Source organism: Nannobrachium achirus, assembly GCF_963921795.1.
Source record: "Nannobrachium achirus genome assembly, chromosome: 21".
NCBI classification, from domain to species: Eukaryota; Metazoa; Chordata; class Actinopteri; order Myctophiformes; family Myctophidae; genus Nannobrachium; species Nannobrachium achirus.
The window spans coordinates 48,732,411-48,749,356 of NC_137828.1; the positions used below are offsets into that span (position 1 = coordinate 48,732,411).

General features: G+C 41.4%; 2 protein-coding genes across 6 annotated transcripts in view; both read left to right on the top strand.

The window, feature by feature from the left end:
• Window positions 1–6,815, top strand: part of LOC308306763 (pleckstrin homology-like domain family B member 1) — a gene marked incomplete at its 3' end in the record, with an annotated part of 31,088 nt that extends 24,273 nt beyond the window's left edge. The window contains exons 3-5 of the mRNA XM_080751808.1: window positions 1,404–1,527; window positions 1,824–1,912; window positions 6,756–6,815. Of these exons, the coding sequence (XP_080607934.1) occupies window positions 1,404–1,527; window positions 1,824–1,912; window positions 6,756–6,815 (273 nt within the window). The remainder of the gene's footprint in view (window positions 1–1,403; window positions 1,528–1,823; window positions 1,913–6,755) is intronic.
• A 1,694-nt stretch (window positions 6,816–8,509) lies between these two features.
• phldb2b (pleckstrin homology-like domain, family B, member 2b) overlaps window positions 8,510–16,946 on the top strand; it is a 70,196-nt gene continuing 61,759 nt past the window's right edge. For all 5 annotated transcript variants that reach the window (XR_013963206.1, XM_080752190.1, XM_080752191.1 and 2 more), the window contains exons 1-2: window positions 8,510–9,460; window positions 10,642–10,725. Coding sequence is in view for 4 of the 5 variants with exons in the window: in XM_080752190.1 (XP_080608316.1) it covers window positions 9,316–9,460; window positions 10,642–10,725 (229 nt within the window). In the remaining variant the exon portion in view is untranslated. The remainder of the gene's footprint in view (window positions 9,461–10,641; window positions 10,726–16,946) is intronic.

The following is a 16,946-nucleotide window of genomic DNA, read 5'->3' on the forward strand; positions in this document are numbered from 1 at the left end:
AGGATATGTCAAAGGACCATCGGGTCCCAAGAGATCAGAGCCGCTGTGTGAAATCACTGTTATTAACTTGTTGCATAATGAAAGGGCTTAGTCATCCGTGTCAATAACAGAGCCCCAAAAGTCAAACGGAAAAAACTGAAGAACGAACCCATCATGATACCATTAGTAAGTTAGTGTTTATGCCCTTATGTATAGGACTGTAGACGGACTGAGTACTTCATGGAACATGGGCCATTCAACTCTGCGGGCAGAAATCTAAATAGCAAAAGGACCCCAATGTAAACAAGCCATCTTTCTTGGGTTTAGTAGACCTTGAATCTGAACTGTACTGTCTTGTGCTTTTCCTATGCGAACTCATAATAAAGTATTCAGTCAATCAATCAATAAATCAAAAATAAAAACATTAATGCTTTAAAAGAGTCAGGTGAATTTATGTCTAGTTATTGTGCTGTCGGCTTGACTGTATGTCGTAGTTTAATATAGCATTACTGTTAATTGTGTGCTTGTGCACTGTAAATCCTGTTGAGATGTACATATATGTCTTAGTTAATATGCTGTTGGAGTTAATTGTGTGTATGTATATGCACTGTAAATCCTGTTGATATGTCTGTAGGTCAGTGTGTCTTAGTTGCTATACTGTTATTGTGAATGATGTGTACTGTATGTGCGCTGCAAATCCTGGTGAGGTACAGGTGAGGTCGGTGTACGTGCCCTCTGGGGCTAGGGCTATAATCTGCCATGTTTATGTCAGCTGTAATGTGTAGTGCTTATACTGTAAGGTTTATGTCTTATATGCCTACCCCTTCAAATTGTTGGGCAGAAACATATTCTAACTTTTTGCAACACGTTTTGAACTCGTAGATCTGCTACTTTTGCATTTTCTTTTTATTTGAATCCTGGAAAGAGATGGAATGACGTTTTACCAAAGGTCATTCTAGTGGATCATGTGTTCTGCAAAATTTCTACAGAATACCAACATTCAGGAATTGAATACAGCTCTTTGGAGTTGCCTTAGAAGTTAGAACGCATAACAACAGCCATCCAAAATAAATGCTGATAATCCCAGAGGAAAAAAGCTTGTTAAAAGTTATTAAAAAGATATACATTTTTTCACAAGTTCGGTTTCTTCTTTAGTTGCGGTAACAAAAAATATTTGGTGAAATTCAAAATATAAAATTTGAATTATTACTCAAACACAGAACATTGGCAAACATCTTACTGACAGATAGCATATGGTAATGAAATCAGACAGGGAGTATAAGAAATACCTAATCCAAATGTCAAACTCCAGAAAGCTGGTATTGGTTCTTATAAAGTTGACGTGTTCTGCAGGACTTATAGTAAAGAAGAAATAATGTATGAATTATTTATGAAAGGATGTCCCCATATACCTCTGTCTGTAGTCTCCGCCACTGGATTTGATTGACACGGGCAAAGGGCTGAAGGTGCAGACAGCCACGCCCCACCTTGTCAGCCTGGGCAGCGGGCGGCTGAGTGTGGCCATCACCCTGCTGCCACTCAAAGAAGGTAACGCACACGCACATAAGCACATGCACACTCACTCCACGGGAACAATAACACCTTTTCATCTGTCTGCACTGTGCAGGCTTACTTTTCTCTCTCAGTTCTCCCATATTTTACTTCCCCTCTCTCCCTCTCAAATTTCAATTCAATTCAATTCAATTCAATTCAATTCAATTCAATTCAATTCAATTCAGTTCAGTTCAGTTCAGTTCAGTTCAATTCAAAAGATATGTTAACATTTACCTCTGTTCCCATCCCCCCACCCCCTGCTCCCTCTCCGTGGCTACTGCATGGTGCAGTGAGACCAGGGTGGAGAGTTTATACTGTATACCTCTATGGTGGAGAGAGGGAACGTGATCACCTGAAAGGATGCTGGCTCCACAATGAAGTCATGGAGCACTTCCTCCCTCAGGGCTGCACACTTAACACTCTTACACACACACACACACACACACACACACACACACACACACACACACACACACACACACACACACACACACACACACACACACACACACACACATATTGACACCCGCACACAAGCACGTCGTATGCACGCACGCACAACACACAGAGTTCATACAGCTATGCTCCACACACTGTGTGATGTTTGGTTGGTGATATGATTGTTGTATATTTATAGTTATTTATAGTGTGCTCTGTCATCAGCAGTCCACAGGTGTCTCTCTATCCCTCTATTTCTCTCTCTCTCTCTCTCTCTCTCTCTATCTCTCTCTCTCTCTCTCTATCTCTCTCTCTCTCTCTCTCTCTCTCTCTCTCTCTCTCTCTCTCTCTCTCTCTCTCTCTCTCTCTCATCGCACACCACACACTCATTGTCAGCCCACAGGTGTCTCTCTCTCAGACAGAAACACACACACACACACACACACACACACACACACACACACACACACACACACACACACACACACACACACACACACACACACACACACACACATCACCAGCCCACAGGTGCCACAGCGTCATTTCTATTCCAGTCACACGATCTAGACTAGCGCTCTAAAACCACTGCCACTGCAGAGGAGATGGGAGCAGAGATATGGGGAGATCTACATGCTGATAAACTGACAGGAACACTTATGATTCTAATTTATACCTATCTGATATGATGTGATATCTGCAATTGATAATTATCTACAGTACAACTTGTGAGTAGCTATAGTTTAACTACAGTATGTTTGCCACCATTGTACAACAAAGTATAATATACAGCAGTTAAGTGGTTAATCAGACTGATCTGATCATCTTAGTAAGTGAATATATTGTGTTTTGTGAAGAAGTCAGAGCTCTATATTCTGATATCTTACTATAAATGCGAGAAATCTCTGTGAGTATGTGCCCCGCGTATCTCGAGAACCGTTCGTCCCACCGGCTTCAGATTTGGCTCGCGTTTTTCCCGAACCGGCGCAAAACGTCGGAATCTCCGTATGCGGAGATGATTGTTGACATCAGGCTGTTTCTGAGGAAACCGGCGTAAGCGCTGACTCATTGTGACATCACTTCATAAAAGGCTCTGACATCACATACGCCACATGAGTCAACAAAATATGCCATGGTTACGTATTGAATGTCATCAGTATGACGTGTTCCGATGTTCATATATGGGCTTAAATGGACACAGGCAAACATATGGCCTGTGTCCATATATGACAACAGGTATAATGGGGTTTGCATTAAAGGGGGAACCGGCACTGGGGTTTGCATTAAAGGGGGAACCGGCACTGTGTCTGCAACACAGTCAGAGGCACAGACAGATACAGAGATCTCCATAATGGGATTAAAGGGACACAGACAAACAGATACAGAGATCTCCATATATGGGCATAAAATGGATGCAGACAGACAGATACAGATATCTCCATATATGAGCATAAATGGACACAGGCAAACAGATGGTAAATACGGGTCCTACAGAGATCTCCATATATGGGCATAAAATGGATGCTTAGAGACAGATAACTCCATATATGGGCATAAATGGACACGGGCAAACAGATGGTCAAAACGGGTCCTACAGAGATCTCCATATATGGGCATAAAATGGACGTAGACAGACATATATCTCCATATATGGGCATAAATGGACACACGCAAACAGATGGTCAAAACGGATCCTATGACAATAGGTATAATGGGGGTTTGCATTAAAGGGCGGGGCATTCATTCCCTATTTACATTGTTCCCGAGTTGGCCAGGGTGCCGACTTCGGGCGGCCGAGCTTCTAGTATTCTAAATTGTTATAGAGTGTTTGTTCAGTAACAGGGGTCTTTCAGTCTCTCCAGCTCCTAAAACAGAAAATAAATGTTCAGGTGGATGCCAATTTCAGCCAATCAGGAGAGAGTTTACCCATTTATCAGCTTCAATGTTATGGTGTTCCAAGAAACCAGCTAACCCAATTTTTCAGGTTTTTGATAATTCATTTTAATTAAATTAGTGCATCATTCACCAGGTTAGCATTCACCAGCGTCGGCAGGTTAAAAATCACCAGCGTCGGCAGGTTATCAATCACCAGCCTCGGACTAATGGGATGTCGAACTAATAGCACATCGGAAAAACGCTACGCATCCGTTTGACCCACTAGGAACCCTTTCCCCAACAAGCTAATCTTTATAATTACATCGGAGTAAGTGATCTACTCCCGGGTCAACAATCACCCGCTAATTCAAAAGCAAACCACTTGGCCTAGATGTACTACATATGCACTAAATATAGCTTACAAATTCAAACACCCATGCCACTTTCGCAAGATGTGTTTCCAAACCTCTGTATACAGTTATATTCGTTATTACCGTCATCTTTTGCCTCTGTATAAAATAGCCTCAAATCGACCCGGAAAGGAAACAGTTAGCCTAATAGCTAATAGTTAGCTCACAACTTTCTACTCTCTTTCACCTCAATCGCGGTAACGTCCGTATTTCACTATTGGCCGCCCACTCGCGTTAATAGTCCCCTCAAATAGTTGTCATCTACAACGCAAATCAAACAGTATAGGCCTACACCACGTCTGTTTACATTATATGCAGTGAACGCAATCATTGTCACCAGATTCTATAGGTCAACATTTGCGGTGTAACAGCCCAGTACGCACGCACGCACGCACACACACACACACACACACACACACACACACGCCTGCTGGGGCTTGACATCGACAGAGAGAGACAGATAGACAGGGTTGTGGCGTCAGTTCAGAAAAAGCTAAGGTATGGCAACATGACTGGTGTCGGGCGCGCGTGCAAGACACCAGTCATGTTGCCATACCTTATAGCAACAGGCACGATGAATTTATTTTAAGAAGTACATTTTATGTTTTTTCCCCTGTAGCCAAGGTATGGCAGCTACCAAATTGCCATACCCAATTGACGCCTCTGAGACAGGGAGAGAGAGAGAGAGAGAGAGAGAGAGCGAGAGAGAGAGAGAGAGAGAAAGAGAGAGAGAGAGAGAGAGAGAGAGAGAGACGGCGGGGATATCTTTTACTTTTTAAAGTGGCGCAGCCACACACACACACACACACACACACACACACACACACACACACACACACACACACACACACACACATACGCACGCGTGCGTGTGCAACAGCGATACAAACCTGTGCTGAAGTCAACAACACACCAAAACATTGCTTCATGAAAGACAAGAGTAGATCCAACGGCAGCTGTGACTGTAGAAAACAACTCTTCTTCCAATCCTTACATCCTTAAATCCATGTGCAAAGAAGAGTAATGTTCATGTCTAACACATTTGGCTACTGTTTTTTTTCCCCTTGACCAAAATAATTGAAGGCGTCAAAAAAGGAAAGTCAGTGATATAAAGCATTTTTCTCTCTTATATAATAATGAATAATGAAAGACAGAAATACTGTAATGTGTCTGAATAGAAAATAAAAAAGTGTGCGTGTGTGGTGTAAAAAGAAAATAATGAAAGACAGAAATCCCGTAATGTGTGTGAATAGAAAAGAGGAAAAAAGTGCACGTTTGGTGTAAAAGGTACTCAAATGTTTTACTTAAGTAAAAGTATCACTACTCCTTCACAATGATCAATGGATCATCATTTAACTATGAAAGTAGGTAGAGGTACTTTGATGTGGGAGCAGCCTTAGGCAGAATGTCCCTTTTCAAATATAAAAGTATTTTGAAAATAGCAGATCTATAAGCTCACAATGCGTCTAAAGTTATCACAACATAAATGTAGTGGAGTAATAACCATAGGCTACTTTGGTGTGACCGTTCCCTTACAAGTAAAAGTCTGGAATTCAAAATTAACTTGAATAAAAGTACACAAGTAAGTAAAAGTAGGCTACTCAGTAGGCATAATGTCCATTTTAAAATATCAAACAATATTTTGCAAATAGCACAAGCTCACAATACTGCATTGTAGAAATACTCTGTTACAAGTAAAAGTCATATCACCAGTGGTTTGAGGGATACCAGTAGTGCCCCTGCTATCTTCTTTCTCAATATAGGTAGTATATTAGAGTATAGTGTTGCAAACACTGAAAAAAAAAAACAGTTTAGATGTATTTCTTTTTGCTTTTAAATCTCATTTCATTTGTACATTTCCTTGATAAATACAGGGAAATACAGATATTTGTTAAACCTTTCGCCCCTAAAGGGATATTTCACTTTCAAAACATTTTTGGATCAATTCATCATCTACTCAGTCTTTTGAGAGACAGTTTTTAAGTTGCTTGATTCAGATTTAGATATTTGATATTTTATTAGACACGCCCCTTTCTATACAAACCCATTGTAACTTCAAACCACTTTAACCATGATAAATTCATCGCGAACTCATACTGCCCTCCTTTTTCAATTACCCATTTCAATATTATTATTATTTTATCTTATGCATAGATTAAAAGCTGCCGTTTCATTTGCTGTGATGTTGGAAGGTAACACGTGTGAAATCAGTGGTGGAAAAAGTACTCACATTTTATGCTTAAGTCAAAGTATCAATGAGTAGAGTGACATCAGCAGATTCAGCACAACAGAACCTTTACGGTAACTTAAATGGGACTAATAGTGGTTTGTCAGTAGTCCGTGTCCAGACTGTCCACTCTTGCTGTGTGTTAGTGCTTCCGTTTTTCCGCCTCCGGACAGCAGGATAGAGGAGAGCCTATTCATTCACTTCACCAATAGACTATCCAATCCACAGACACTGCAAACAGGGCAACGTGCTGTAGATTCATCTCTATTCAGGGGTACACACCATGCTGCCGCAACATGGCGGTGATGGACGCGCAGCGGCCCGAACTCTAGAATTTTGCGGCCCTTAATTTCTAGTCACTTTACATTATGGAATTAAAGCTTTTGTCTGCGGCACACACCAGACTCTCACGTTTGAAATGAAACAAAAACATTTTACACTCCCAAAGTTAAATAACGCTTTGGATTTTATTGTTTACTGCAGAGTCCTTGCAGTGTTTGCCTGAAACCTTGCCCAATTATCCATCACTCAGCTTGTGCAAATGTCATACAAGCTGGAATTCATTGTCCCAAATATTGTTTTCCAAAGATCGAAAAACAAGTGAAATAAAACAAATCAATCTGATATTTATTTAAGAGTGTGGGTTTGCCTTTTTTCTCTTGTTTGGGTTGCCTTGTTTGAAATCAACACAGCAGACACACTTACTTTACCCAGGGCTTGGTCCTTCTCTTGGTCTTAGCAAAAGTATTGTTTTGAGAGAAATAAACAAAGTTTCAAAACTCTAGTCTAGACTGTAACAACTGTAAAATAAATCCTATTTTTTTTTGTCTAGACTAGAGTCTAGAGCAGTGGTTGTCAAAGTGGGGTCCAGGTACTCAGGGTTCCTTGAGAGGTCTCTAAAGCCCCTTTTCCACTGACGTGGCCCAACAACACCACACCACTCCACACCGCCCACTTGTGCCAGGTTTTCCACTACAAGGACCTGCAGAGTGGTGTGAAAGTGGTACTAAACGTGATACTAAAAAGTATCCAATCTAGAGTAGGTCTGAGCTAGGCCAAACAGGGCCAAACACTTCATAATGACTGATCACTCACTGACTTTTCATTTAGACCACCAGGATATAGTTGTAATACATGATAATAGATTCTATTGTGTTATAACCAGTGTATTATAAGTATCATAGTAATACATTAATACTTTATAGTGTATTATAATCACAGTTATAATCCATTATAGTGTATTATAATTTAGGATAGTTGTAATGCAAATTTATATTGTATTATAATCACAGTTAAAAGGGTCAATTTGTTTCTTACCGATAGGGGTACTTTTGTGTAATGGAAAATGTAGATATTTTATTTTATGCGGTGTAGTGTTGTGTAGTGTGGTGCTAAAGCTGCAGTCGAAAAGGGCCAACTCTTTTACTGCTTCGGACGTTCCCGTTCGCCCCAATTTTCAACCCAGCTCGTTGCTAATACGGCTCGTTCTTTTTACCTTGTCTGATGACTGTAAGCTGTTGAGGGGTCACGCCGCTGTGTACAGTAAAACATCTCCCGTAACGCTGCTCTCAAAGATCCACCGCACGTTAGCAATAATGGAGTCCCAGATCACTTCCTGGCTGTTTTCTGTGGATCTGATCTAGAAAATGCATTTCTATGCTCTGAATGGATGGCAAGCGAAGCGGCCCAATTCACATGAATTCTTTGCATAAGGCTGCCCTCTGCCGCCAGCTAGACTAAAGTACACATTTGAGCGTTGTATTATAAAAAGAATTTGTTTGAAAATAATCAATAGATAATTTTCTATAACATCGCAAAGGTAAGCTGCTTTTTGCTGGCACCAGCCCCAATACATAAATAATAAATCTGGCATTAGAACTTTTAAATTGACCCTTAGTGTAACACTGTAAGTGTAACTCTGACAATATACAGATGGAACCAAATGGACCTGAACAGATCCATTTGGTTTCATTTGTATAATGTCAGAGTTAAGGGGCGTCCTTGAAATGTAAAAGTGTATGAACCACTGGTCTCTAGACAGTACTTTAGGAAGACATATAGAGATTGATTTGCTGCCTATAAAACCATTATACTGTGTACACATAGTTAAATCTATGTAGGCTATAGTGACTCCGGCGACCATGATAAATGTAACAGACCACAATCCTATCAAATGCAGTAATTAATATAAAATGATATCTTGACTCTTGGTATTGTAACTGGTTGTTTTGTTTGTGTACCTTCATCAGCCACTTTTCACATTGGCTTGCCAGACGCTGATGCAATTTCACAGCTAGCCGTGCCCCCCCTAGGTTTCACTGAAGAATGCTAACAATGTAAACAAGCCATTTTAGGGCCACTGAACCTCTATTCCCACAGAGTCACAACTGCTGGAGAAATAAATATTATAGCTACAGAGGTATTCATCTTTAATGTTAAACGAATAGCACTCTTTTGGATCAATATGCCTGTGTAATAGGTTTATCTTCTGTCAAACAGAATTAGAGTTGTGATTCAAAATCATGCAGAGATATCAGTGTTGTATTCTAGGTTTTTCCGGTGGGCATACGATAATTATTCCCTGCACAACATGCGCATGTATAAGTGTAACACGTTAGAACACACCTCTGAGAGATTGCTGATCACAATGATTGTATAGACTGCAATTGCATAGACGGTATACAGTGTGTGTATGCATACTGTATGTGTGACTTTCTATAGGCAGATGTATGCACATGTAAAATAACACATTTTATTTGTGTAAAAGTGCTTTTAAACCTATGGTATAAAACAGTGGTGAATAGAGTCACAGACACATAATGTTACAGAGGCATGCCATATGTAATGACATCCACACTGTGTTTATGTGATGTTCCAGGAGTGACTCGTATTGGTCGGGAAGATGCCCAGGTGCCTCAGGACATCACTATCCAAGGAGCTGGCATAGAGGCAGAGCACTGTCTGATCTTCAATGAAGGTTGGTGTGAAATACAGTAGCGGCACTACATCAGTGGTTCTCAACCTTTTCTGGATCAGAGCCCATTTGAAAACCTTCAACTCATCTGTCCACGTAATACTAAAGGGCTCAGGGGGCACGGTGGCGCAGTCGTTAGTGCTGTTGCCTTACAGTTAGAAGGTCTAGGTTTTGATTCCCGTGGGGGATGCTGTGTTTTTCGATTGGGCCTTTTGACTCGGAGGCTTTCAGCTTTCAGGAAGAAATCAAAAATACACAGGGAAGACATATTTGCAGATTATAACCACACCTGGGGGTCTACTAGAGTAATGTTAACTTAGACACATAGCCTACGAAACAGAAAACCTACAAAGTACCGGTATGTTGCAGGGACTTAGCCCCAATCCACCCTTGATGCTGCTGAGTGCCAAGCAGGGAGGCATTTGGTACCATTTGTTTAGTCTTTGTTATGACTCTGCCAGGGATTGAACCCTGACCTCCCAATATCAGGGCAGACAAAAGCTGTGTTTAACTGGCACATAAAGATGTCTGTTTGCTGAACTGGCATGGCTCTGTGGTCCACCCAACTCACCCCTCTGTGGATTGTGTGCTTAATATTTTGTGAAATGGCAGGATTCTGTGGAATGACAGCTAGAAAAAGTAGTTAACATAGCATCACAATCATCTTAACCACTCTATCCATTTATATCTTGCCTGTTCAAAAATTCTACAGTAAATAAACATCTGCTGATGCACAAACTTGGACACATCATCAGTGTTGTTTCCTGAAGTCACTGGGTGTTTCGGACAAGAATCCCTGACAGAACTTTATCAGGGGCTGCAAGTACAATCAACTCCAAAGAGAAGACATAAAAGTAAAAGGCTTTTACTTTAGAAGTGTTAGAAGATTTGTCTATACTTATGGTGCAGTTGAACGGGCTGAAGGTCTGGCATTAACTATTATAAATGAGCTGTTATAACACACAACATATAAGAAACTGTCTCGCTTGGCGACAAGAACTGATTTTTTAAAATTAAAATCTGTTATTTTAGACAAGCAACATCATTGTGTGATGGAGTCTAAATTAAGCCTTAGAAGCAATGGTTTATTTTCACATGGTTATTAGAGGTTTTGATTTGAACGTCAAACTGATTGAACTTGAATTAAACCGACACCTCACCCACTCACATCACCTCTGTCACAGGAGGAGTGGTGACTCTGGACCCCTGCGGTCACCTCTGCAGTCTGGATGGAGTACAGATCACAGTGCCCACGCCACTCACTCAGGGTAAGGCACACACACACACACACACACACACACACACACACACACACACACACACACACACACACACACACACACACACACACACACACACACACACACACACACACACACACACACACACAGGCACGGACACAAACTTGTGCACACTGCTGCTCGTTCTTGCTCATGCACATGTGCAAGCACGAGTTCAGATGCTGGCATGCGTGCACTCGAATATGCAGTGCATGCTCTTGTGCACACACAGCCAAGGGGCACAGACAAGTATTGATACATTGCCATCTACTGGTCAACAGCAGCATGCAGACAATTTTAAATATGTATATGTCTGTTATTGACTACAGTAGATTTGCATGAGTGCACATACTTTCAGCATTTCATAACCCTGTGAGAGAGAGAGAGAGAGAGAGAGAGAGAGAGAGAGAGAGAGAGAGAGAGAGAGAGACACAAAACACAAATGGTTAGTTTGAGGTTTGGTTAGCTTACATTCCTCTCAATGTGTGCATGAGTCATACTCAACGTAGAGTTAAAGTTATATGGCTGAAGCGTGTGTGTGTGTGTGTGTGTGTGTGTGTGTGTGTGTGTGTGTGTGTGTGTGTGTGTGTGTGCGCGTGTGCGTGCATCCTGGTTTGGCCTCCTACCATGTAGGGTTAGTTACATTAGTGGTGGTTTGGAACCTCTGGCCGCTCCAGTGACTCACTGCTTCCAACGACGGCAGAGTACACACTATGTACTAAAACACTGTGTAGTCTGCAGTGGTTCCCAAACCTTTTAGCTTGGAAAATAGGGAAAGCATGGCCGTTGTTGCATTGGAAAACGATGTAGGCTACCCGTAACTCACAGCCAGTGGTGGAAAAGGTAGCCTACTTACATTCTTTACTTAAGTAAAAGTATCAATACTGCAATGAAGATTTACTCTGTTACAAGTAGAAGTCCGGTATTCAAAATGTACTTGAGTAAAGTACACAAGTATTGGTATCAAAATGTATTTAAAGTACCAAAAGTAAAAGTAGTCATTGTGCAGAATATCCTATTTCAAATGTATAAAAATCTTTTGAAAATGGCTACAAGCTCCTGGAAGGAGGTAAGCTCCAACATCTGGCTTTGTCCGGTACGAAGCGTCCTGGACAAAGCGTCCCAAAGCGTGGCCTACATCTTGGCACAAAGCGCTCAGTTTGTTGTACGCCCAGGGTCACATTGGCTAAGCTTCACGGGACACTTAATGAAATTAACTCATAAATAGCCCCGCTCACTTCACACTAGGTGTGATATTTTTGTGGACATCTTGGTGTATGTAATGTGGGCTGGGCATCTTGTGCCGTAGGACGCTATAATACAAATCCCACCACTAGAAAATACTGTTCCTGAAGAAACAGTGTAGGTTCGAGTATTGTGCTAAGTACAGTATGATGATGATGTATAGATATGTGCTCATCATTATATTGTCCAATCAGAAAAGGGACATACGGATAGGGACATATTGGAGTGGGTAGCACAGCTCAAAACTGTCAATAAATAACTCAATAAATCAATCTTAAAATATTTTTTGTATTCAATATGTAGAATTATTTTTTTTATGTTTTGAAATAATATTGTAGAGGGATATTTACTTCCCCAAATGAGTGGTGAAGTGGATAAGAAAATAACAAAAATAAAACACCCCTCAAGCATGCACACTTTGCACAGTGCTTGCGGGGGTGCTTGCACGCACGCACGCACACACACACACACACACACACACACACACACACACACACACACACACACACACACACACACACACACACACACACACACACACACACACACACACACACAGTCTACACAGATCTTTGTCTATCTCTTATCTCTTATCTTTCTCATGTCTCTCTCTGCCTTGTCTCTCTGTTTGCTCATCAGTCAATCTCTACGTCTGTCTGGCTGTTTATTGAACTATCTATTCTATCTGTGTGTCTGTCTGCCCTTCTCTCTCTCTCTCTCTCTCTCTCTCTCTCTCTCTCTCTCTCTCTCTCTCTCTCTCTCTCAAGCATTCAGCCTCTCCCTTTCTCTGATGTTTCTCCTTTTCTATTTATTTCACAAAATGTACAACCCCCTCACGCATTTTCTCTCTGCCTCCCTTCTTCAACCAGATGACTATCATTTATCTCAGCCTGTGTGTTTCTCCACAGCTATTTGGCCAATTAAAGGAGTACTTCAGCCATTTTCTACCTTATAATTATCATATAATCGTTCTCGCTGATCAAGAAGAATGAAGAATCAACAAGGTTCTAGTGCATCAATAAAAAAACGAACAAAAGAAGTTAGGCAGGTTTCTGAACGGTCCACAGCCCTCCTCTGAGACACATCTTATGCCATCTTATAATGAGCATTAGTGAGGACCAGTTAAATGAAGATAGGTTGAAATTGGGTTAAGTGGTCCTTTAAATCATGGCTGCTTAAACGGTAACCAATTACCACAAGATTCCAGGAGTAGCCAATGAGGTCATGGAATCTCAACGCTGACCATAACCCCATGACCCTAACCCTAAACTTAACCCTAACATGACGTCTAGACAAAACTATTTTAACTTTATTTAACTATGCCTAAACTAAAACATTTCAAACTCATACCTAAACACCTAATGCCTAAACGCAACCATTTAACCTTAATACTACAACTTAACCATCTCTAATCTAATGTCTAAACAAAACCATTTTACCCTATTACCTAAACATAGCCATCTCCAATCTATTATGCCTTATACCTGAACTCGGGTCATCTCTGCTCGACTCCGACTGTTCAAGCAAGACATTGTGGGTTAAGGCATCATTCCTACTTCATTAGGCAGTAGTACAGTGAAGCAGTTAGACAGAGCTACTGTAGGGTGACAGTCAGAGCCAAATCTAACTATATTAAGTTAGTCAAGTCAAATGAAAAGCCCATGATGCCACAATGCAATCTTGGCCCGTAGGTTGATTGATTGATTAGTTTATTTTCGTGTCCTGCACACCAAGTTTACAGCATGTTTTACATTATATCATACAGTCAATTACAACTCAGAATTATACAGAGTGTTCTGTCTTCTCTCCCAAGCTTGACAAATAAAATCTGACACAACAAAAATTCCTCTAACAAAACATATCTCAAGTTTTTCATAATCATCTAACTCAAGGAAATCACCACAGATAGAATACATCTTACTAACAAATACCTCTCTTATATCAACATACAGGTATATTATAACTAAAAGTGAACCTCATTTTCAATTTCACCAAGTTTACAAAACAAACTACTAGTTACAGTTTTTTTCGATTGCTAAAACACATTTTTCAAAACTGTACGTTCTTTTCAAAACTGCACACACAAAACTCCAAACATTACACACAAATTGCTAAACCCTGGCATCCCTTTGCAAAACAGCTCTTTGCCATCAAATCTCTTAACATGTTCACAAAATGGAACTCGTGTTTTCATTTGGTAAACACAGCCATATTTTCACATGACACACACATACCATTCATTGAATAAACACAACTAAGCTTTTGGCTGAACACTACCAAGCATGTACAGAACACTGAAGAGCAAAATTGAAAACACAATTGTCGAAATGGAACACACCATAAGAATGACCATGGCTCTGGAGAATAAGATATTTCTCCTTTTGTAAAATGACTCAGTGTAGGCCTACTTTTTTCATAGTCAAACATAAAACAGCACACAAATATGCATCCAAAACAAGTTTTGATTTACAGTAGAGTTAGGCATCATGCCTCTGGTCAGAGATGGGCACAAAAAACTAAAACATATTTTGAAAGAAATTGTCTAATAAAACAGGGTGATGTGTAATTGATTCCAGACCTGAAAGTTTAGAGATTTGAATATTTGTGTGTTGTGGATTGATGCTTTGAGATTTTATGTGAGAAGTGTGTGCAAACCTGAAAATTGTGTGTTGTGTTTTGACAACAAGGTGATTTGAAATTGACATCAGAGTGTAAAGAAGGAAAGTCAGAGTCTAATATGATAAGGAAATCTAAAGTAGTAACAAATTGAGTCAAGTGATTGGAGACAGAAGTAAAGGTTGTGAAAATTGTGCCTAATTTTAGCTTTTTGTGTTTTAGCAATCGAAAAAAACTGTAATAGGCTACTAAATAATACCAAAGCATGACCAACAATGATGTTTCTAATTGCGACCTTTCACTTCTTTCTATCTGTTTGTTTAGCCTTGTTGTTGTCTTTCTCCGTGGAAGGCCTGGTCGCTGTCAGTTAAATATTGACCAGCCTATTTGTCTTCCCGCTGTGACTGGCCCGATTCAAATATTGACATCGTCTTAGTGTGTCTACATACGGAGGCTGGGGCATTGTTGTGCAGGGGCTAGAGGTTGGAGCCGGAAAGAAAGAGAGGGAGAAAGGTAAAAAAACAGGGCAGGTCAAGAGGGTGAGATGGTTTGGAAAGTGGAGGATTGACAAGTTGTAACACCTGATATGAGGCTCGAACCCGGGTCTACGCGTGGGAAACCAAACATCTACTGCTGATTCAAGAGAGGAAGATATTAGGTTGTTGGGCTTCAGGCTGAGCTACTCTGTTACACCCCGAACCCCCTTCACCCTTTTACCTCCCCCACACTGAGAAACCCGACCCGGGTCAAGGCACCAATGTAACACCCGGAAATTGTGGGAAACCCCACCCCCTACTTCTAGGTCAATAGGGAATCCGCCTTGGTCAGGGGAGATTACGCTTTTGGGCTTCAGGCGAGCTACTCTTTCTGCTACACGGCTAAGCATGAGGGTGCAGAGGGAGAGAAACAAACAGACAGACAGACAGACAGACAGACTGACTGACTGACTGACTGACTGACTGACTGACTGACTGACTGACTGACTGACTGACTGACTGACTGACTCTGTGTGTGTGTGTGTGTGTGTGTGTGTGTGTGTGTGTGTGTGTGTGTGTGTGTGTGTGTGTGTGTGTGTGTGTGTGTGTGTGTGTGTGTGTGTGTGTGTGTGTGTGTGTGTGTGTGTGTGTGTGTGTGTGTGTGTGTGCGAGCGCGCGCGCGCGCGAGAGAGAGAGAGAGAGATACAGGCTACAGAGTTAGTATAACCACACATGCACGCGCGCACAGAGTCAGTCAGTCAGTCAGTCAGTCAGTCAGTCAGGGGAGATTACGCTTTTGGGCTTCAGGCGAGCTACTCTTTCTGCTACACGGCTAAGCATGAGGGTGCAGAGGGAGAGAAACAGACAGACAGACAGACAGACAGACAGACAGACTGACTGACTGACTGACTGACTGACTGACTGACTGACTGACTGACTGACTGACTGACTGACTGACTGACTGACTGACTGACTGACTGACTGACTGACTGACTGACTGACTGACTCTGTGTGTGTGTGTGTGTGTGTGTGTGTGTGTGCGAGCGCGCGCGCGAGAGAGAGAGAGAGAGAGATACAGGCTACAGAGTTAGTATAACCACACATGCACGCGCGCACGCATGCACGCGCACACACACATACACACTATCCAGCCTGCGTGCGCGTTTTTGCCAACGAACCTAAGCACAACGGTGGGGGCGCGGGGGCTGCAAAGGAGCGCATGTTTTCGGTGATGATGACGGAGGCACGCCGTCTCAGGCGAGACGCCGTTGCCCACCACTGGCCCCCACCGTTTAGGTTCTTTGGCAAACGCCAGGTCGCATCCAGCCTACAAGAGTGTGATAAGACATGGACATGTTTGGTAATCCATTGGTTTTTGGTACGGTTACCACAGGACTTGGCCAGGGATCAACTCAGCTTAACTCACCTCATTACAACGGTGGCACGTCTAATCTAATAACGACCTAATAGTTTTCTTGTTCTTTTCTGCTTGACAACACTAAGAACAACAAACACTCATTATGTTTGAACAATAGGCTATTCTTCTCTACCCTGGAATAATAATGCTTTACCCCATGTTCTTATTTGCATCTCTGAACAAAATCTTATCTGATCTGCTATATAAAAAAAGGAATGTTTGAATGTAGGGAGGGACACCAGGTTGAAAGTGATTTATTAATTCATTAAAAGGTTAACGTAGCATCGCAACCACAGTAACCAACCACTTTATCCATTTCTATGTTGGCTATTCAAAAATAGCAGATCTACAGGGTTAGTACCTTTGTACCGTGCTACGAGCTTGTACACCTGCTGTTTTTTCTTTTTTTTCCCTTTTTTTTTCTTTGCATAAATCTTCTCTTATAAGGATCCCTG